Source organism: Trachurus trachurus (assembly GCF_905171665.1).
Source record: "Trachurus trachurus genome assembly, chromosome: 18".
In the NCBI taxonomy this organism is placed as follows: Eukaryota; Metazoa; Chordata; class Actinopteri; order Carangiformes; family Carangidae; genus Trachurus; species Trachurus trachurus.
Genome location: NC_139909.1, coordinates 2,792,882 through 2,815,214, shown reverse-complemented (window position 1 = coordinate 2,815,214; position 22,333 = coordinate 2,792,882). Strand labels below are relative to the sequence as shown.

Sequence of the window (22,333 nt, the reverse complement as noted above, 5' to 3'; positions counted from 1 at the left end):
TCATGACTTGGTTTCAGGAATCTGTAAATTGGTCTCCATCTTACCTAAACTCTTATACGTAGGTGTCTGGGTACGTTAACTATGCTACGTCAACAAATCATTGACATCAGCATGTTGATTGCAGTCCTGTAGGCATGCAGACTAAACGGTGTAATTTAATTTTATTAATTGAACTATTCAACTGTAATTTAATGTAATTAATTTATTTTGTTATTAAGGTTTGAAAAAAAAATTGGCGCACGCACATACTGCCCTTTTGTGACGTTGAGCCCCTGCCCCTCTATAATCATGTGCATGTCCCTGATCCAACTCACAATTTCAGTTCAAGATATATACGTTGTCCTTTTATGTTATGAGACATGATATATAATCACATGTGATATGAAATCATGTTTGAACTGGTCAAAATGACCTTATAGTCTCTTGACCTGGAATTGTGACAAATGCCATAATTAAATTGTGGATATCATCACCTCGACAATTCACTGTTAGGAACACTGTTAATCTCCTCAGCGTCAATACAGATGGAGCCGACTCACATGCAACTCATCACACCATAAAAGGATAAATGTTTGTTGAATAAATAGAGACTTCCTCCATCTTTGGCGTCTCTGTTCTGTTCAAACATATTTGTTTTCCATGACGTGAGCTCGTCCATCCTACGTTAAGGATATAGATCCTGGTTCCCGCTCCCTGCCCATAAAATGCAAATGTCACTTCTGCATCTGCCTCTCTTATCTTGCTTTATGGGGCCTGTTATGACATTAAACACAATAAACTCTGTGTTTAGTTTCACAACCCATTAAATGTGGGTAATTGCCTAGGGAACAGTCTGGAGCAATGGAAAGTGTGTATAAAGGATGAGAGACGTAGGACTCTCCAGTTGCAGTCAGCTGTTGTCAGACTGTTCAAACATTATGTCGTCAAACTTCTTCTTGTTTACCTTTCAGTGATCAGACACATGATTTTCCTGCAGAACATGTATGGTGAACTGTAAATGAAGCTCTGCAGTGAAAATTCACAACAACTTCCTTTTTTTGAACTGAACCACTGGGCGTTTGACTTCTTATCTAACAACAACTTCTTATGGTTCTTACATCACCTGCCAGTCCAAACCTCTGCAGGTGTGAACTGGTCAACCACTGACAATGATAATCACAAAGACATCACAGCCAGATTCAGGAATATAACAGAGACCATAGCACCCTCTGCTGGCTCACCCTGGTTATTGCAGGGTTTTGTAATAAACAAGGTATAAGTGTAATTTGATATGACCAAGACACCTAAAAACAAAAACACAGCAGTTTTCATCAATTTACAAGCAAGTGGGCAACACACATACATTGGAGTGAATGGGTTTTCTGGGCGCTTTTGCAATACCCATATCCTGCCACTCGGGGCGCAAAACCCTTACCACGGGAGTCAATGGTGGTGTCCTTACTCTTTTTTCCAGTGTTGTAGTTTACCGTAACTGGTGCATTCTGGGAACATTTTTGCCTTCATGGTTAGTTTAGAGCTGATCATGTAGTCTTTTAAAATGTGACCACCATGAACCTGACTCTGTGTGGCCTAAACAAACAGGATGTGATGTTGCACTTTATACAGAGGTAAACAAGCAGAGGACAAACACGCAGGCCAAAGATGTGAGATGTTACAGGTTCATGTTGAAGTTACTGTGCCGTGGAGGAAGGTACGAAAGAATACGATGCCCTACATTCATTAGGGTTGAGCACTAACCACGTCTGTTAGGGTTTGTTTGTTTGTTTGTGACTCCCACTCACACATTTATGACTGGCATTCATCTATCAGATTTAAAAAGGTCAGTTTCCATGAGGTTCGTGCAGTCGATCTGGGGCACTGGAGGCCCCACGGTGTGAGCTCAGCCTCAGAGACAGACAGCAGCTGTGAAACGGGACGGTGCAGAGCAGAAATGCAGCTCGGTCGAGGATGTGGTCCGTGAAGTGGGACACAAGCCATGACACTATAAAAACTCCAGCGTGGCCTCTTTGTCTGCGTGCAGCAACGCTCAGTGACAGAGCTGAAGATGTCTGACCACACTCAGCCTCATCTCCCCCCCCCCCTCATTTCTCAGTAGCTCGACCACTTTGTGCGTCTTGGCCACGTACTCACCAGGTGAGACGCTATAACTAACCTGCCTGCATCGCCCTCGCTCTGTCAGACGATCAAAGTGACCGAAACCTTCTCTTCGACGTGTATTAAGGTAACGTTTGGTTTCATCGCCTGCACATCTCAACCTCCAATGTGAACAAAACACCACAGTAACATTTCCCCTAGAGACAGAAACTGAGAAAACCACAACAAGTGCCTCAGTTGCAGAAAGGAAGAAGGCAGGGCTTCACTCTGACTCACTAAAACTAAAAAAAAAACTAAAAAAAAAAAAAAAAAGAAAGCCCAACTCTCACTACATTAGTTATTGTGACCATGGAGGACACGTCTTCACCATGCCTGCTCTGTAAGTGTCTCTTTTTCTGTCTTTATGAGCTTTGTGAGTTTCTCCACGATGCAGGAACCAGCTTCCCTCCAACTACCAGAGGAACCCTGAGCAGATGCACCAAGGTTCAAGAAGGAGGGAAGGGTATGGGGGTGGTAACGGGGGTGTTTGGGGCAGAAAATCTGTCCCGTTGCCTCAACCTAGAGATAGAAATCTTAACGCCAGCCTCGTTCATACACACCAGGGACCTGCAGACTTGATTTTATCGCGATGAACCGACTGAACTCTGCTGCCTCAGCCTCGACGGGTTATAGTCCGACGTCTGATCAGGAAGTGATCAGAGGTTGAACTGTCCCCCCGTAACGGCTCAGGCCTGACTACGGGTTCAAGGCCATGGGCCAGCAATGCTGAAGTTTCCCGCTAAAAGTCTGAGTCGAGGTTTTAAAGTCTTGTCCTCAAGGCTTCTGTGAAGTTCCTATTGGAACAAGAGGACGAGGTAGCAGAGCTCTCTTTAGTTGTGACTCAACATGGTGACTGGAGACCGACTCCGTCACACTGATACGTCTCTGAAGCTGCTTCAAATGCAGCGCTTCGATCGGTTTGATCTTCTGAAAGACCTCGCTGTCGTGCAACAACCTAAAGTATCCCCCCCAGTTAAGGAGAGATTCGTCCGTTGCCATAATCCCTAAATTCATGACCTTTAATTGTCCATGCAAGCTGTTTTTAGATCGGCACGGCAGCTGCTCAGCGAAAGCAACGGAGGCACACGGTCCTTTCACGTATTCAACAACAAAATGGTCTGGTGGACGAGTTGTGACCTGCACATTCGGCACGCTATGAAATAATAACGTATATAATTATGGAATTGTAGTCTGGAATGTAATTCCGGCTGAATTTTCCTCCAAAACAACTCTTTCTGGTAATGTTACATTATTATTTCATAGCGTGGTGAATGTGCAGGTTACAACTTGTCCACAAGAGCGTTTTGGAGTTGTTGGGTTGTGTATTTGATGAGTTTAATGAGAGAAATGCGGAAGTACTGCGCCCCTGTGCAGAGCTCAAGTCTCCCGTAGATCAAAAAACAACATGTACTGACAATCAAAGGTAGCTAACGAACCTACTGCTGTGACTACAGGGATTATGGCCAATTTGCCAAAATGTTGAACTATCACTTTAAGCGTCATTGTTAAAGCAATGCTGTGTAGTTTTTCGATCTTAAAATAATGTTTCTAAACTCTTTGAAGTGGTAGAAAAGGGTTCATAGGATGAATGGCGGCGCCGCTGCAGCCTGAGTGGGGTCGTCCCAGCTGCAACTGCTCTCTGTAACTTTCCTGTTCGAGTAGGACACACAGCGTTAAACGCAAGCGCCCTGTGCTGGGCTGCACGGCCGGCCAGCCTTCCCTCCAGAGCTCCGGCCGCACGCAAAACCCTCTCTGCTTGGTACCGGCACTAGCTCCGTCAACAAATTAATGTAGGCTACTCTGCTTCTCCAGGGATAAAGTATGCAAAAAATTGTACATTGTGTTACATCAGATCTGTAGTCTGATGATGATAATATAATAGATCCTTGGTCTGTTTGAGGAACCTTTGAAATGACCAACGAGACAAAGCGCTGTTGGGTCCGTCTCTTGAGGAGCGTATAGCTGTATAAGGTTCCCAACCTTCTGACCTGGTTCCATGTGGACTTGTTCTTCTTCCAGGGTTGATCTTGACACTGTGCTGCATCTTCACCGAGGGTGAGTTCACGTCTCCTCCTGTCGTCCAGACCCCAGCTGGTCCTGGTTCTGTGGTCAGGTTCAGATCAGACGATAGAAGTAGAGTCAGAGAGTTTCTGCTTCTTGGATGTTTTTATTTTTGTTAAAGATAAAGAAGTTTTATTATCCAAATTTTAACAGCTCCTTTTTTTCCCTCAGCTCATCTGACTGTGAGTCCCAGCAGCTCTCAGCTGTTTGAAGAAGCCTCAGTGTCTCTGAGCTGTGAGGAGAACGACAGCTCTGCTGGATGGAAGGTGATGAGGAACACAACCATTGATGACAGGACTCAGTGTGGAGTCCACTGGGGAAGATCAAATGTTACCTACTGTAACATCAGCTTCACCACCACATGGGACAGTGGAGTTTACTGGTGTGAGCTGAGAGAGGGAGCAACAACCAGCAGCAGCATCAACATCACTGTGACTGGTAAGATCAGACTGTGGAGTCAGTGTTGATGAAGCTGTGTGGAAATGGATCAACTGCTGTACTTTGTCTCTGTGTTGAGGTGGACCAGTGATCCTGCAGAGTCCTGTCCTCCCTGTGATGGAGGGACATGATGTCACTCTGAGCTGTCAATCAAAGGAGACCCCTCCCTCCAACCCCCCAGCTGCTTTCTATAAAGATGGCTCCCTCATCAGGACTGAGCCTACACGTCACATGACCATCCACCATGTTACCAAGTCTGATGAAGGCCTCTACAGCTGTAACATCACAGGTCATGGAGGATCTCCACCCAGCTGGATCACTGTCACAGGTCACCAGTGCAGCTTTAGTCATAAAAAGTTCCTTAGTCTCATTTTAAAACTGTCTGAACTGTGTAGTCGTAGTAGTAAACCTTTATTTAACCAGGCAAGAATTGCTAAGAATACATTCTTATTACGGCAATGGCCTGGTAGGAGGTGAAAAACCTCCTAAGGGGCAAGGGAGAGGGCGAGTATAACAGTGTGAAATGACTGAACTTATTTGTATTACCTTCAGAGAGTCCGACCACCACACCTGGACCTACAACCTCCCCTCCTCCTCCTCCTCCTCCTCCTCCTCCTTTCTCTGTGCTGTTTCCTGTTGTATTAGTCGGTAGTCTGGTTCTTCTGGTTCTTGTGGTTCTACTGGTTCTACTGGTGAGACAATTTGTCCGGAGGAAACCTACAGGTGAGACACTGACTGGACATTTCACACCTGCTGTCTCTCCGTATACGTGAACATCATTCATCCGGCTCCTGTCGTTCACTCTGCTGCTGCTTCGATCCAGGTCCTGAGGCTGAGGTGGCGGGACTCGATGACATCACAGCATCACATCACCCGGGCAGACAAAGCAGAGGTATAGCGTAGCAAAACATAACATAACATGTAAAGGTTTGAGCTCGCAGTGGGTTCATAATATTGTGACTCAATGGTTTAGATGTGTTGATGTTTGGTTGTTTCCTGTGGCTGAAGTGTGAAAAGAGAGAGAGGAAGAAAAAGAAGAAGAGGAGGAAGAGGAAGAGGGGCTCTGTGGTTGTTTCCTGTTTCATGAAAACCACCAGTGAGAGCTAGAGCTGAGCAGCCTCACTGCTTCACAGTTTAAATATATTACAGTCATCATCATCATCATCATCTCTCTCTCTATCTAAAGCAAAGTGTTAGTGTGAAAAACTGAATCTGATTCATTGTATCAAAACCACATGACCAATCACATTTCCTTTCACACCCACGTGACCACATGGTTGGTTATGATGTGTCTATGTGTGTGTTCCTCTTCCTCTGTTCATGAAAGTTCATTGGTATTCAATCATTTGGATTATGAAAGGCAACATGTTTATTTTGTACTCGATTTATAATGCATTAATTTATCTGTTTTTGATCATGAATCAGCAATGAAAGGTAGAAGTAGAAAAAACAGTAATAACAACAGAATAAACTAAGTGTTATTAACCCTAAAGCCGTGTAATCATAACTGACCCAAACTAACTCTAATAAACCATGAACACTATCACCAAGAAACCCTAACCAATCTTAACACACCCAGAGCAACCACAAACCCTAACTAACCCTAACTTCTGACTAATCTTAACTAACCATCCTAATCTTATCTAACTCTAACTAATCCTAACTAAGTCTTACTAACCTTAACTAACCCTAATTTCTGACTCATTCTTACTAACCCTAACTATTCTTAACTAACCCTGACAAACTGTCTCTAATCCTAATTCATTTCTAAGTAATCCTGTCTCATTCTAACTAACAATGAGTAACCCTAACCAATTTCAACCCCGAGTGATCCTAACTAACAATTACTTACCATGAATAACCCTAATTTTTTCTTATTAACCCTGACTAACCAACCAACCGACCAACCAACCTACTAACTCTTACTAAACCTAAACCCTAACTAATTTTAACTCGCCCAGAGCAACCACAAACCCTAACTAACCCAAACTTCTGACTCACCTTAACTAACCATCCTAATCTTTACTAACTCTTACTAACCCTAAACCCTAACTAATTTTAACTCACCCAGAGCAACCACAAACCCTAACTAACCCAAACTTCTGACTAACCTTAACTAACCATCCTAATCTTTACTAACTCTAACTAATCCCAATCAACCGTGGCTAACCCTGACTAAGTCCACTAACTAAACCACCTTTAACTAACCCCAACTAACTAACTCTTACTAACTTAACTAACCCTAACTTCTGACTCATTCTTTGTAACCCTAACAAACTGTCACTAATCCCAACTAACACATCCTGTTTAATTCTAACTAACCTTGAGTAATCTTAGCCATCTTTAACTAACGCTAACTAACTAACAAATCCTAACTAACCCTTACTATCCCTAACTAAGTGACTAACCCCGACTAACCCTGAGTGATCCTAACTAACTCTTACTTACCCTGAATAATCCTAACGTATTCTTACTAACCCTGACTAAAATTAACTGACTAACTAATCTTAACTCTGACTAGCCCTGAGTAATACTAACTAACTAGAACTAATCCTAACTAATTTTTACTAACTTTAACTAACTCTAACTAACCCTAACTAACTAACTAAGGAAATCCTGACTATTCCGAACAAGTTATTACAAAGCCTGACTAATCTTAACTAACTTCTGACTAACCCTGAGTAATCCTAACTAACTTCTAAGTGTTCTCGTTTTTAAGTTTTATTAACAAACAAATGAACTGACGAACATCAAAAGAATGAACAAATTAACTAACTAACTAACTAACCAACCAACAAACTAACTAACTAACTAACTAACTCTGACTAATCCTAACTAACTGTAACTAACCCTGACTAACACTAAATATCCCTGAGTAATACTAACTAACTCTAACTAATCCTAACTACTTTTTACTAACCCCAACTCACTGTGACTAACTCTAACTAAGCCTAACTAAGCCTAACTAACTAACTAAGCCTAACTAACTAACTAACTAACTATCTAACTATCTAACTAACTAACTAACTAACTAACTAACTAACTAACTAACTCTGACTAATCCTAACTAACTGTAACTAACCCTGACTAACACTAAATATCCCTGAGTAATACTAACTAACTCTAACTAATCCTAACTACTTTTTACTAACCCCAACTCACTGTGACTCACTCTAACTAAGCCTAACTAAGCCTAACTAACTAACTAACTAACTAACTAACTAACTAACTAACCAACCAACTAACTAACTAACTAACTAACTAACTAACTAACGCTAACTAATCCTGACTATTCCTAACAATTTATTACAAAGCCTGACTAATCTTAACTAACTTCTAACTAACCCTGAGTAATCTTAACTAACTTTTCTAGTTTCTAACTCTTACTAACTAACTAACTAACTGACTAACTAACTAACTAACTAACTAACTAACTAACTAACTAACTAACTAACTAACTAACTAACTAACTAACTAACTAACTAACCCTGGTCACTTGACTCTTGTGTTGCAGAGCCGGAGCCGAACACCATTTACACCACAGTGAGAACGACAGCCGACGTCCGGACGGAGAGCAGCCGAGGTACAACAGGCTCCGCCCACTGTGACATCACCAGTGTGTATGACACGCTGCACCCACGTGCACACGCACACGTCCCCCAAGTTTATGACCACGTGCACAGACACACACACTAGTTTCTAAGTATTACTAACAAACGAACTGACAAATATCGAAAGAACAAATTAACTAACTCTAAGTCTTACTGACCTTAAAGCAGAAGTAAGGTGAATGTTTGTGTTAATATAAGTCTTAAATAGTTGTATCTTCTGGCAGCAATCACTTCTATAGAGTGTTTGGTCTGAAACACGGGTCTGTCAGTCACTCTGCTCTGCTCTGAGCCGAGGAGAAAACTTTCCTTGTATCCTACAACCTTTATCCAATGAGGAGAGAGAACGGCATAAAGGGGCGGTCCTCTCTCTGTGTGTGCAGCCAAGGGATGCACTTGAATGTGGTGACGTAGGGACGGGGGCGGGGACTGCTAACTCCATCTGCTGACAGGAAGTTAGACAAAACCACCGGATCGCTTACTAACTAAACCTGCTTTAACTAACCCTATCGTCTGACTCATTCTTTGTAACCCTAACAAACTGTCACTAATCCCAACTAACTAATCCTGGTTAATTCTAACTAACCTTGAGTAATCTTAACCACCTTTAACTAACCCCAACTAACTAACAAATCCTACCTAACCCTTACTAGCCCTGAGTGATCCTAACTAACTCTTACTTACCCTGAATAATCCTAACGTATTCTTACTAACCCTGACTAATCTTAACTAACTAACTAATCTTAACTGACCCTGACTAGCCCTGGGTAATACTGACTAACTATAACTAATCCTAACTAATTCTTACGAACCCTGACTAATCTTAACTAACTTCTTAGTAAACCTGAGTAATCCTAACTAACTTCCAAGATTTCTAGTTTCTAAGTTTTACTAACAAATGAACGAACTGACGAACATCGAAAGAACAAACGAATAAACTAACTAACTAACTAACTAACTAACTAACTAACTAACTGACGAACTAACTAACTGACTAACTAACTAACGAACTGACTAACTAACTAACTAACCCTGGTCACATGACTCTTGTGTTGCAGAGCCGGAGGCGACCACCATTTACACCACAGTGAGAACGACAGCCGACGTCCGGCCGGAGAGCAGCCGAGGTACAACAAGCTCCGCCCACTGTGACATCACCAGTGTGTATGACACGCTGCACCCACGTCCACACGCACACGTCCCCCAAGTTTATGACACCGTCAGACCACGTGCACAGAAACACACACAGACACACACAGACACACACACCAAGTCCAGTCATTCTAATCTATAATGTGTGTGTGTGTGTGTGTGTGTGTTTAGCGGACAGAGAGATCGTCTACTCTTCACTGAGGTTCTCACCAGTCTGACCACTGACGTCCTGCTGCTGCTTCACTGCTCACTCACACTGGCCTCATTATTTATTACACTGTATATACTGTAAATCAATTACTGATCGATCAATAAATGTTATAAACTGTCACATGGTCATTGCTGGGGTTTTTATTTCACCTTTGATCACCACTATCTTAATCCAATCCCAGTCCCAATCCAAGTTTTTAAGGGGAGATGTTATGTTGAGTGTCATGTTAATGCATTACTGCTGATTTAATATTTGGTTTTCTGTTATGTGCCGTATTTTGTTATTTGCATGTTTATTTATTTATCTATTGTGTGTTTTGAGGTTTCTTTAATGATGATTCTCCTGATTACTTTCTTTGATTTGAATTTACATGTATGATTTAGAAACGGCAGATTATGATTTGAAGCATTGAATGCAACCTCTGACCTACCAGCCAATCGGCTGCTACAGCAAGCCCCACGGACTGATTGATAGGCAGGCCAGGTAGCCGGATGTGTGTGCCTTTTTTTTGTTCTTTTCAAAGACGCTGAATGGTACAGACACACCAACTCCGTCAACCGACGTTCAGTCAACGGATTCCATTCATGTCTATGTAGAGCAGGAGCTCCGGCCGGGCGGGGCAGATGGATACAGCAGGAGGAGTTGACGGCCCCGTCGCCGTATGTGAATTTGCATAAAGTTCTATAGATTGAACTTTATGCAAATGAGGTCCGTCCAACGCAATGCGGCCGGCTCCAGAAACTTCGTTCAAACTATCAAACTAGGCGGTGTTGATCAAATATAAATCCAGATTCTGTTACTGCACTACACATTTCCCGCCTCAAATGTTTTCAGAAACATACTTTAGTGTGTTGTTTAACTGTAAAATGAGATCGTTTGTGACCCGGCCGCCATGTTGGAAACGGCAGAGCGAAACTCAAGCTCGGCACTACGTCACATAAACGTCACATAGTCCTGCCCACTCGCTGCAGCGCTCGCCGGTCCGTTGTGGCCGGATCCGTCGCCGCCGGAGTTGGTGTGTCTGTACCATAAGACAGAGAAGCAGCGCCGTAGGAGCAGACCACGAGGGCCGTCCAGTGACTCCGGCAACAGTGTATCGAAGGCGTTTGGACGTGATATGGCAGAAGTTGGAGCTTCTGCCAAAAACCCGTGAGTCCCTAATCGATACACTTGTTAGCTACCGCCTGAAGAACTCTGGAAACCAGAGAGAGTGCATCCTGTGTTTGTAGAATAGACTGCTGGCCGGCGTCTCCTGTGTTTTAGGTCCACGGCGTCGCTGGGAGGAGCTACAGCCAAGTGGAGGCCGTGTGAGAGCGGTGGAAGCAGCACAAACAACAGAGGGATCTTCAGACGGAGGACGGCTCGCGGTGGCTACTCGGCGTGGCAGAAGAGACTATAGGAGGACAAGGACTGGAGCGTGGTCGTGAGCTTGGACTGGCGAATTTTATCCTTCTTAAAAAAACAAACATTACTTTTACAAGGAGGTCTTCTCATTTTTAAAACAAGAGACATTGCCCTCACAGTATTAACAAACCTTGTTCAATAAATCTTTCTGTAACTAAGCTTGTGTTCAGATAATTGAGTACTGCTCACTATCGTAAGAAAAGAACTTGAATTTGGTGGTTTATTCATCTTGAAATATTTTATATATTTAAGAAACTAAAAGAAAACCACCATTATCACAGAGACACTGCAGGTGAATAGGGTAAAAATTTTTAACTAACAGATATCACCATGAAACTTTCCATGTTTATCACTCACATTAAGACAAATATTTTTTGTATTACAAGTTTTGTCAAATGTTATGTTTAAATATGTAAATGAGGCAATATCTAATGAAATATGCGCTAATTTGCATACATTTCCAGAATTGAAATCTGAAAAATGGATAAAGCCCCTTTCAAATTTCTTGTTTTATTTTGTTGACACATTAGAGTCAGAAGTTTTTACAGAGGGGATTTTGAATATCTCTATTTATCACTTTGTAAATGAGAAAATACTGTCACCAGCCCTAAAACATCTAATTTGTCCATGTTTTTAGGAATAAAATGTTGTATAAATCAGGCTGTGAATGATTAAGTTTAAGTTAAGTTTAAGTTTATTTGTTATGGGGAAATTTGTTTTCATATCAGATATATCAACAAACCCGTCTGTAAAAACCTTCAGAATATAGACAGGAATATCAAACTGGAAGGTTTGGTGTCTGTAAGTGCTGCTTCAGTGGAGATTTCTAACTCAAGGCGTCAACGAGACATTGTGTCCATGAGACGGAGACGTTTGGACAGACAATAGCCAGTTGTCAAAGATCAGGGTCATGGTAACATGGTATTCATATTCATAAAAAATAGTAATAATGATAACAATATCATTATTATTATTATTATTATTATTATACATTTGAATATAATTTACATTAATATTCTGCTTCAATGTGTTTCCATGGTTAAGACTCCACTCAGCCAGTAGGTGGCAGCAAATCTCCATCATCCAAACAAACATCATCACACAGGACAGGATTTTTATTTCTTTCTTTCTTTCTTTCTTTCTTTCTTTCTTTCTTTCTTTCTTTCTTTCTTTCTTCATGAGCTGTCCCTGAATGCATCATCTGTTTGTTTACAGTAATCTATCTCCTGCTCCAAGAGTTTAAAAAAAAAAAAATCAGATTTAACAAGTTTCCCCTGTAAACAGAAACACCACATGTAGTTTTTTTTCTTCAAAAATATCTTTATTTCTGATTCCCTACCAAAAACCAAAATTCTGGATTTCCAGCAAACAGGAATGTGTTGTGAAGGAATGCACCTTTTAATACTGAGTGTATTTGTTCCTATGGTTCCAGTTGTTTGTTCATTTCACTCTGTAAATGGTCCAAACATCTTTCAGAATGATTCCAGCTCTAAACTAAACACAGCATGAAAAAGAAGCAGAAACACAACAATACTGAGAACTGAAGAAGAACATGAGGCAGTGGCTTCTTCTTCTACACAAACAAACACAAACTAACAGCAGGTTTATACTGACAGTGTAAAAATCTAAAACAGGTAGAGGCTCAGTAGCAAATACCACAGCTGCATTATGGGATGTGGATGGGACACATGAAAAAAAAAAAAGGTTTAACTTAAATAAAACCATCCACTCTAATCATACTGGTGTTTTCTTTGTTTGTTTTGTTTTTTACAGTGTCAAAGTCGACATCAAGTCTCGGCGCTAAAGCTTGACTGATGCTTCTGCGTCAAGTCGATGGCTCAGAACACGATTTAGCTTTTCCAGCCTTCTCCTTCATTCTGTACCGTTGTTTTTGTGTCCGTAGCCTTCATCGTTCCACATCAATCATCTCCAACTCCAAAAACCAACTCTTTGCACTTTTGGTGGCCATTGTTGCAGGACAAAAAGTTTCCCAAATGAGATGTGACAGACTGACGTGGTTACGCAGAAGTATCAAACAGGCTTAAAGCTCAGTGCTTCTTCATCTTTTAACAATAAATACTGTTTGTCGATTAGTGAAATAATCGTGTTTGTAATAGGAGGTTTTTAAGGTTTTTCAAGCTTATCAACGGGAAAAAATAATCTCTACCATGTTGTAATGTAGCTGCATGACATCAAATAAACAACAAGCGGCAGCTTAATGCTAAGCTAAAATAAGCTAATACTAAACTAGAAGCTCTTCCTCAGTGACATTTGTCTGCTCTTCATTTAGCATAAATTATTCCTTTTGCTTATCCTGACCAGCTTTGTAACACATCACTCATGTTCCTTATTGCTTTAGCTGCCGAATAAACTGAACCCAGTGGTTTAACCCTCGGCTCGAGACTGACCCTAAATGGAGGAATATTGACCCATAAATTTGAGAGTGTGCAAGTAAATTTTTCATCTACTTGCTCATGTGCAACCAGTAAATGTGCCCTTTTTTCAAAGAATTTGGACTCTCTCATTACAGGTGTTTGGCCAATGTGTGCAAGGATCATAACTAAATCTTAAGTTAGGTGGCCACTGTGTGGAGTAAAAAACTATTTAAAACCCAGACTAAAGAAGTCATTTTAGATCGGAGCAGAGCCATTGTTGTTTTGGTTTCTGGGACGTACAACATAGACAACAGCAACAGCAACAACAACAACAACAACAACAAAAACAGCTGCAGCAGCCACCAGACCAATGATCAGCCCAACTCGTCCGTCTTTAGGGGGTTCAGGTCCAACATGATCTTTGTCGACCTTCAGATCGATGAGACTTCTGATCGTGGTGTCCCTCTTGCCCCGTCCCTCTGTGGCCTCCAGGACCTCACACTCAAATCTCCCAGCGTCTTCGAAGGTGACGTTCCTCAGAACCATCGAGGCCTCTCCGTGCTCCATCTTGGGATCGACCGCCTGAGCTCGACCGCGGTAAACCGGATCCTGGTACGATTCAACACAGCCGCTGTTGACCCGGCAGAAGAGGACGTGGCTCTGGTTCCTGGTCCACTTGAGGAGACTGATGTCGGCGCCTTCACGACCTCGACAGGGAAGAGTGGCATTTTCTCCGGGCTTCACCGTCACCTCCAGCGGCTGAGGATCTGAACAGCAAGAGGACAAAACACACAGAACAGAACATTAAAGCAGAAGTAAGTGGTCCGGTCGTTTCGGCTAATGCTGCGTTCCAGGCAGGCTTTTGAAACCGTAAATTACAGCTTCAAGTCACGATTTACGACTTTGTAGCGTTCCAGGCAACCCACTCGTGTTTTTCCGACCTGTTTCACCTGTGAAAGTCACTATAACGGCCACTCGTAACTTCCGACCCGTGAACTCGTACCAGATCGAACTGGTACGACTTCACAGGTCGGAAAAATACGAGTTACGGGTTGCCCTGAACGCATCATAACTTCTTGTCAGCCGATGGAGTTACCGGCCCTGCCCTCGTCATGGATCTATTGGTCCTCGTCCCTACGTCACCACATTCAGGCGCATCCCTTGGCTGCACACACAGGGAGGACCGCCCCTTTATGCCGTTCTCTCTCCTCATTGGATAAAGGTTGTAGGATACAAAGAAAGTTTTCTCCTCGGCTCAGAGCAGAGCAGAGTGACTGACAGACCCGTGTTTCAGACCAAACACTCTATGTAAGTGATTGCCGTTGGAAGATAGAACTATTTAAGACTTTAAGACAAAGTGCTTCACAGAGGTAAAGCACTTTGTGTTTAATGCTGGAGCTAAAAACTAAAAGACTAAGACAGTGAAATACGGTAAATCAAATTAAATTAAAAATACCATTTATCTCATCAAATTTCAGATTAAAAAAGAAATAGGAACAGTACATATTAATATTAATGAACACTGTTGTGTAAATATGTGGGATTGTAGCCAAGTGGCTAATTTCCATCCCCAGTCCCATTGACAGGTTGATGTTAGACATAAAAACAATGAAGATAAAAGTACAAGAGGCAGGACTAGGACAATAGACAATGCATCATGATAACACCTTGACATCTGACACAAACATACATGAACAACATATTAATTGGCCGGAAAAGTATCAAGGGGACCAAGAGATTACAGAACAGTTATAAAGTGCTATGCTAATTAAAGTGTGCGAGTGCAAGATTAAATTAATCTGATTGCACAATGCCCCAATAAAGTGCAGGATTGATTTAAATTGCACTATGCCCATGGCACACGATTGCACATGCAGGTCTACTATTGCACTAAATTTGTATACATACATGTATTATGTGCACACTATTGTAAGAAATTGAAAAACATAAGTATATGTATCCAATATACAGAAAAAAAAATACAGAGTGGTGCCCCATACAATTAACACTCTTAGACAGGATTATCACCACATATCTGATTTTCCAATAGCCATGTCTTGAGAAGTTTAGTAAACAAGGTAAGAGTTGGGAGTTTGCATATGCATGATCTGATATCACCAAGTAATTAACAGCCCAGGGGCGCTGTTATAACCAGTGCCAGGTATTTGGTTCTAGGTCTGGGATGCACGGAAAGAGAATACAGCTTGACCAAATGCACTTGGTCTTACAACACAATCGCCTCTGGAGCTCGCTCTGGTTGATCTGTTTGAGTGTATTTAACAAGTTCACGAAGTGGAGACATATTTTGTAGGTCAACACAGCATCAGCATATTTTATTGTATTGTGTTTTATTTTGGTGTCCAAATTTAATCGCTCAAGTTTCTTCAGTATCATACATTCATTCATTCATTTTCTATACCGCTTATCCTGCACTAGGGTCACAGGTGAGCAGGAGCCTATCTCAGCTGACTTCGGGTGAGAGGCGGGGTACACCCTGGACAGGTCGCCAGTAAGTAAGTAAGTAAAGTATAGCTTAGCCGATTCTGGTGTCAAGTTATTCCTAATAAATCTAAAATTGGATAAATTCAATTTCATTCTGTTTACGATCCTTTTTACCTGCTGCTTAAAACGAAGTTGTGAATCAAGGATAATTCCTAAATATTTAAATTCTTGCGCTACCTAAATTTTTTTGGCCTTCTACAAAGATATAAGATATATATCATTGTCGACACTTACAGTTTTTGAGAAGTACATACAAACAGTTTTAGAAATATTGACATGCAGATGTGAACCTCCAAGCCTGTAATACACTTTGAGCATGGCAAGTGCTCCTTAAATAACACTTGGACTTAAGATCATCTAAAAACAGATAAAAGGCGTCAAAATAAAAACAATATGAATAAAATAATTTCAAATAAAGATTTATTTTGATACATTGCTGTAAAAGTTGCTATAAAACCCAGACAGAACCCGTAGAGACACTGGAAGACCAAGCTGATGCAACACTCACTCACTTTAGGGCCAGAAATACTTCTACACATCCCCCAGTCTATGACACCGCTGTTACCAAGTAACAACAACAACATCTGCGGCCAATATCTGACAATCTTTAAGGAAGAGTTCAATGAACCTCGAAGGATTCCCTTTTTGCACTTGCACACAAATGCTGCACAAATAAAACTGCTTTTCTCTTAATCCTGTAATTGTTGATCTCCTCCTCAGAGTGTTTTTTTCTTTTTTTACCCAGACTGCTCTGCTTCAGTGCCACGTCAGCTTCCGGAAACGTTTGTTTGTGCTGCAAAAGAAAGAGGAAAAGAAACGACGACTGAGCCAAACCTAGATTTCACGCTGCCAAAGCCCGTCCTTTACCCGTCCTCGTGTGACCTCGTGAACGTCACAGTGGAAACGTAACCGAGTGTAAATCAGATCGTCTCGCTAACTCACTGACTCCCGATGCTAGCTAGCTTTAGCAGCACAGGCTCATGATGCTGGCGGGATCGGGGGGGAGGGGGGAGATTCAAGCCTCAGCAAGAGGAAGTTTTCCCAGTAGATTTACAAACTCAGCGTTCCTAAAATGTTTGCACATGATGGCACACTTCATAACACTAAAACCATAACAACAGCCAGTAAATATTTTCTCCAAGTCAACTCCGTGTTGGTTTCGAAGCGCGCACACACAAACACGCAGACCGCACCCTGTTATGTCATTAAAAAAAGTGCGTCATGTATAGAAAGTTTCATGCGCCGTTGTTCACACACACACACACACACACACACAAAACCACAGAGCTCACCTGTAAGGTCTTCCTCTGCTTCACACCAGACAAACATCCAGAACATAAGCAGCAGAACTTGACGAGCTCCTGCAGCCATGACACTACGACAACACAATGACCAACAAACAGACTGAGGAGGACTTGCCCTTCCTCTTTACCCCTGCCCCTTGCTGTTGCCGTGTAGAACCACAGAATGGGTGTAACATCCAAAAACTCACCGTCCTCTGCTGCACGGTTCTTTTGTCACGTTCTTCTTCCTCCTCCTGCTCCTCCGCTGCCGCCACCATTTTTTCCGAAACAGCACTGCCGTTGCCATGTTGTAGAAGTTTCCATGAACGGCTCTGGTTCACGTCTCCGGTCTCTGCAACGAGGAAAGTGAAGTTGGAAAGGTCACAAAGGCAGCAGCTGATTAATATAGAACAGACTGATCACACGACAGTGACTCAACCACGACTTGAGCTTCAATGTGAACTCAGAAAGTGTTTTTAAGAGAGCAAACCAGCCACTGTTTTTAATCAGGAAATTATTATTATTTTTTTTTTAATGGTCGCCCACCATACTTGAGAGGCCCATATATTTGCTTCTGTTGTAGCTATAATAACTAATTTGGTGTCAAACTGTACATTTTGGGGGTCAAAGAATCCAATAAAATATGTTTCAAGACAAAAAAAGAAACAATGATGTTCTCCTTACCATGACTATTGGAGCTAAGATAAAAATGCATGCCAAAAACACATTCCATTTAGAATGTCCATATAAACTCAGGCAGATCCCCTGATGCCTTCAGCTCCTGGATGGGATCTACAGCTTCTGAGACAACATGGAGCTGCTGGTGTGACAGGATATTGGGTTTTATTAATGTAAAAACATTAATAAAACTATACTGATACTGATTTATTTTATTTTATTTTTACAAATATTTCATATATGCTAATATATGGTGTATGGTGCATATATGCAGCATACATGCACCATATATGCACAGGTAAACTGCATATAGCTTTCATATGTGCATACTATATCCTCATGAGGATATAGGATATACATATATGCGCATATATGAAATGTCACACATGTGTCTGTATGTCACATATATTCAAACCTATATTAAAACCCCTCTGAAGAAGGCTTCTGCCGAAACGCGTGGGCTGTAACCCACTCAAATGTTTTTTATTCGATATAGCCATTGTATAAATAAAGGCTTTTTATATTATTGAAGAAGAGTGCCTTGGATTTTCCTTTTTTGACCAATGTTCCCACCAAAGAGCACCTTCGTCATATGTTTTGAACCTTCTGAGCACTCTGTCTTTCTATATTAAAACCTATAGGTTTTTTCCGTGTGGGTCTTACCAGAAAAATGACTTTGGTAGAAGTTTAAGTCACCTCTTCGAATGTTACTGCAGTAAAGGTTTTAAAGTAACTGACATTTACTCTATTTAAGTATCAAAAGTAATGTTCTGTCCCCTCCTCTCCTCTCCTCTCCTCTCCTCTCCTCTCCCCTCCCCTCCCCTCCCCTCCCCTCCCCTCCCCTCCTCTCCTCTCCTCTCCTCTCTCCTCATTTCCTCTCCTCTCCTCTCCTCTTCTCTCTCCTCATTTCCTCTCCTCTGTCCTCCTCTCCTTTCCTCTCCTCTCCTCTCCTCTCTCCTCATTTCCTCTCCTCCCTTCCTCTCCTCTCCCCTCCTCTCCTCTCCTCCTCTCCTCTCCTCTCCTCTCCTCTCCTCTCTCCTCCCCTCCCTTCCTCTCCTCTCCCCTCCTCTTCTCTCCCCTCCTCTTATTTCCTCTCCTCTCCTCCCCTCCTCCTCTCCTTTCCTCTCCTCTCAGTAATATTCACTGTGGCAGAAGATGCCTGATGCTGCCACCTGCTGGTCAAAGACGAGGTTCATCCCCCTCATGTGTCTATTGGAGTTCAGTCAGAACAGTAATAATACTGTAATAATAATCGTTCATTATTTTCATAATTGATTCATCGATAAATCATTCATCTTTTTCCTGCCATTACAAAATAAATAAATGTAGATAGTGTTGTGTGTTCTTGATCACGTGTCCGGTTAGAATAACTTCAAAATACATATTTCTTATACACTTCTAATAATTACTGCTTTTATTTAAATAAGTTTTAATATTGCCCATTTATTCCTCACATTTAATTGCAGCTTTTTGTATCTTTAATTCTCTGTGTTTATATTCAGCTTTGTTGGTATAGTGATATGAGTCAGTCAAAATTACATTTTGGCTTTCTATAGATTTTATTTTATTTAGGCCTAATTTAGATTTTCATTCAATTGCCATTCACACCGTGAAACATGAGGAACGAGATACAGAACTAACACTGAAATAGAAAAGTAGAAGTGATACAAATTTCCCGAGACTGTGGCCCGACAGCACGGCGCCGCAGCACCGACCACACACACACACACACACACACACACACACAGACACACACACACACACACACACACACACACACACACACACACACACACACACACACACACACACACACACACACACACACACACACACACACACACACACACACACACACACACGTCTTTGTTTTTAACCTTTAACAGGGACGGACCTTAATCGAACACCTTTAACCTACAACTGTGACATCACGACGATGACGCCAGGTGACGTCACATCGGTGCAGGTGTTGTCCGGTCTGATGAACATACAGTAGCTATAAGGAAATATGAATGATTCTACTACATGATAGAGCCTAAAACCCAGTGAAATCCAAACAACAACAACAACAACATCACAACTCACCTGTTCCTCTGTCCCGGTGCTCGGTTCCGTCTTCACGTCCAGAACCCGCTGGTCCGGTTCGGTGGCTCGCGCCTCAGGTCTGGTCTGGTTCTTCATGTTCCCTGTGTGTAGGCGACTGAAGTGAAGTGAGCCGGACACACACTCTGCTTTATAAAGGCTACAGCCCCAACCGCAACTGCTGCAGTCCCCGCCCACTTTTGTTGAGTCAAAATCACAGTCATGGTCCAAACTTTACTCTGCCCTCGAGCCATACCTATGAATCCATGCCTCGAGCCTGGGCAGCACTTCAAATCACCATGGTAACTTGATAAGATGACCGCTATTCATTCAGACACAGGGATGTCAACAAATGACACGTGCAGTTGTTGATGTTGTATAGCCTATTTATAAAAAATAAATATTATTAATTTCTCTGCTTTGCTGATTTTCTATTTTGTTTAATAGCGCAGTTGGACAAATGACACATTTAGTCTTCTTTAACAGAAAAAATATCATATTATGATTTGTTTTTAATGAATGTATGTTTGATTAATTTACATTTCTTTAAATCAATGGAATCACAAAATAATCTATAGATTTGATCTATCATTTGATCTATAGATCAGTTATAAGTTTGTTTTTATTTATTCATGTTAACCCTATTTTATTTATTTATTCGCATCATATTGTTTGTATAATTTTAAAAATGATTTGCCTCAAATCAATGTAGCTGCCATTTAAAAGATAACTAGTCTAAATACAGATATTATTATTGATCACCTGTCCAACCACAGTCGGGACAATAACCGCAAATAGGACCTAATAATATACCTATAATATTCACAAATATAATAAATAGTAAAATAAATAATATTTCCCTTGGTTATACATTCATAACATCACAAACACAGTTCTCATAGCTTTTATATCTTTAATTCTAAACACTGATTGCAGCTTATTTTCATTTTCTATGATTATTTATATCTTATATAATGTATAATATAAATATAATAATCTCTAATTCTCAACACGGGGCTCAGGCTGCGTGTGTGAGTCATGAGTTGATCATCCCCTGTCCTGTGGCTGCATTTTATTTAGAAAAGCTCAGCCATTGTTGAGAAACAGTAGAAATAGGCTACAGAGAGAGAAAGAGAGAGTGAAAGAAAGAAAGAAAGAAAGAAAGAAAGAAAGAAGACTGCTGCTCCATCAGCTGGAGGAAATGAAACATAACGCGATCATAACAGTTTGTTCCAAACTCCCTGAACCTGAAGCAGAAAGTTAAAGTTCTGGTGCCGTTCCACTCTTTATAACAATGGATTCAGGTTCTGATTCCTCTCTTCATACAAACAACAACAAACCAGAATCCAGTTCATAAACATTAACATCCTGTAAGTAGAGTGTGTATGTGTGTATGTGTGCGTGCGTGCGTGCGTGCGTGCGTGTGTATCATGAGTTGATCATGTGGCTCTGTCCTCGTGGCTGCTGAGTTGTCAAACTTATTTTGTCCCAATGCATTTTATTTTGAAAGACTCAGTTCATGTAGTTGTTGTTTAGAAACAGCTGCACAGTGTGTTTCAACACAGAGGAGGAATGAGGAGGAGTTCATCTGTGTCTCTCCACAAACAGACTGGACTTCCCTCTACTGTCTAATTCCAGTAAGGCACATTTATTTCTGTTGTGTGAATTTCAAACACAGAGAGTGAGCATCTTAGTGGTTTATTGCAGTCGCCAGTGAACGCTCAATAAATGTTAAACTGTCACATGGTCGTCACTGGGGTTTTTATTTCACCTTTGATCACCAATATCTTAATCCAATCCCAGTCCCAATCCAAGTTTTTAAGGGGAGACACTGCAGGTGAATAGGGTAAAAATTTGAACTAACAGATATCACCATGAAACTTCCCAAGTTTATCACTCACATTAGGACAAATATTTTTTGTATTACAAGTTTTGTCAAATTTAAATATGTAAATATATCTAATGTAATATGCGCTAATTTGCATACATTTCCAGAACCAAAATCTGAAAAATGGATAAAGCCCCTTTCAAAATTCTTGTTTTATTTTGTTGACATATTAGAGTCAGAAGTTTTTACAGAGGGGATTTTGGATATCTCTTTTTATCACTTTGTAAATGAGAAAATACTGTCACCAGCCCTAAAACATCTAATTTTTCCATGTTTTTAGGAATAGGCTGTGAATGATATATCAACAAACCCGTCTGTAAAAACCTTCAGAATATAGACAGGAATATCAAACTGGAAGGTTTGGTGTCTGTAAGTGCTGCTTCAGTGGAGATTTCTAGCTCAAGGCGTCAACGAGACATCGTGTCCGAGACGGAGACGTTTGGACAATAGCCAGTTGTCAAAGATCAGGGTCATGGTAACATATTTATATTTATATTAAAAATAATAATAATAATACA

General features: G+C 41.2%; 3 protein-coding genes across 3 annotated transcripts in view; 2 read left to right on the top strand and 1 right to left on the bottom strand.

Annotated features, from left to right (window-relative positions):
- Positions 1–22,333, top strand: part of LOC311001368 (uncharacterized protein) — a 148,307-nt gene that overhangs the window by 14,306 nt on the left and 111,668 nt on the right. The window lies entirely within an intron of this gene.
- LOC311001533 (uncharacterized protein) overlaps positions 2,443–22,333 on the top strand; it is a gene marked incomplete at its 5' end in the record, with an annotated part of 89,109 nt that continues 69,218 nt past the window's right edge. Inside the window, 2 exons of the mRNA XM_083992618.1 lie at positions 2,443–2,473; positions 4,153–4,188. Coding sequence (XP_083848744.1) covers positions 2,443–2,473; positions 4,153–4,188 — 67 coding nt within the window. The remainder of the gene's footprint in view (positions 2,474–4,152; positions 4,189–22,333) is intronic.
- Positions 12,421–17,474, bottom strand: LOC311001454 (hyaluronan and proteoglycan link protein 4-like; the record flags this gene model as incomplete). Its single annotated transcript, XM_083992539.1, has 3 exons — positions 12,421–14,149; positions 17,177–17,259; positions 17,377–17,474. The coding sequence occupies 3 exons, from the start codon at positions 17,472–17,474 to the stop codon at positions 13,638–13,640; spliced, it is 693 nt and encodes a 230-aa protein (XP_083848665.1). The 3' UTR covers positions 12,421–13,637.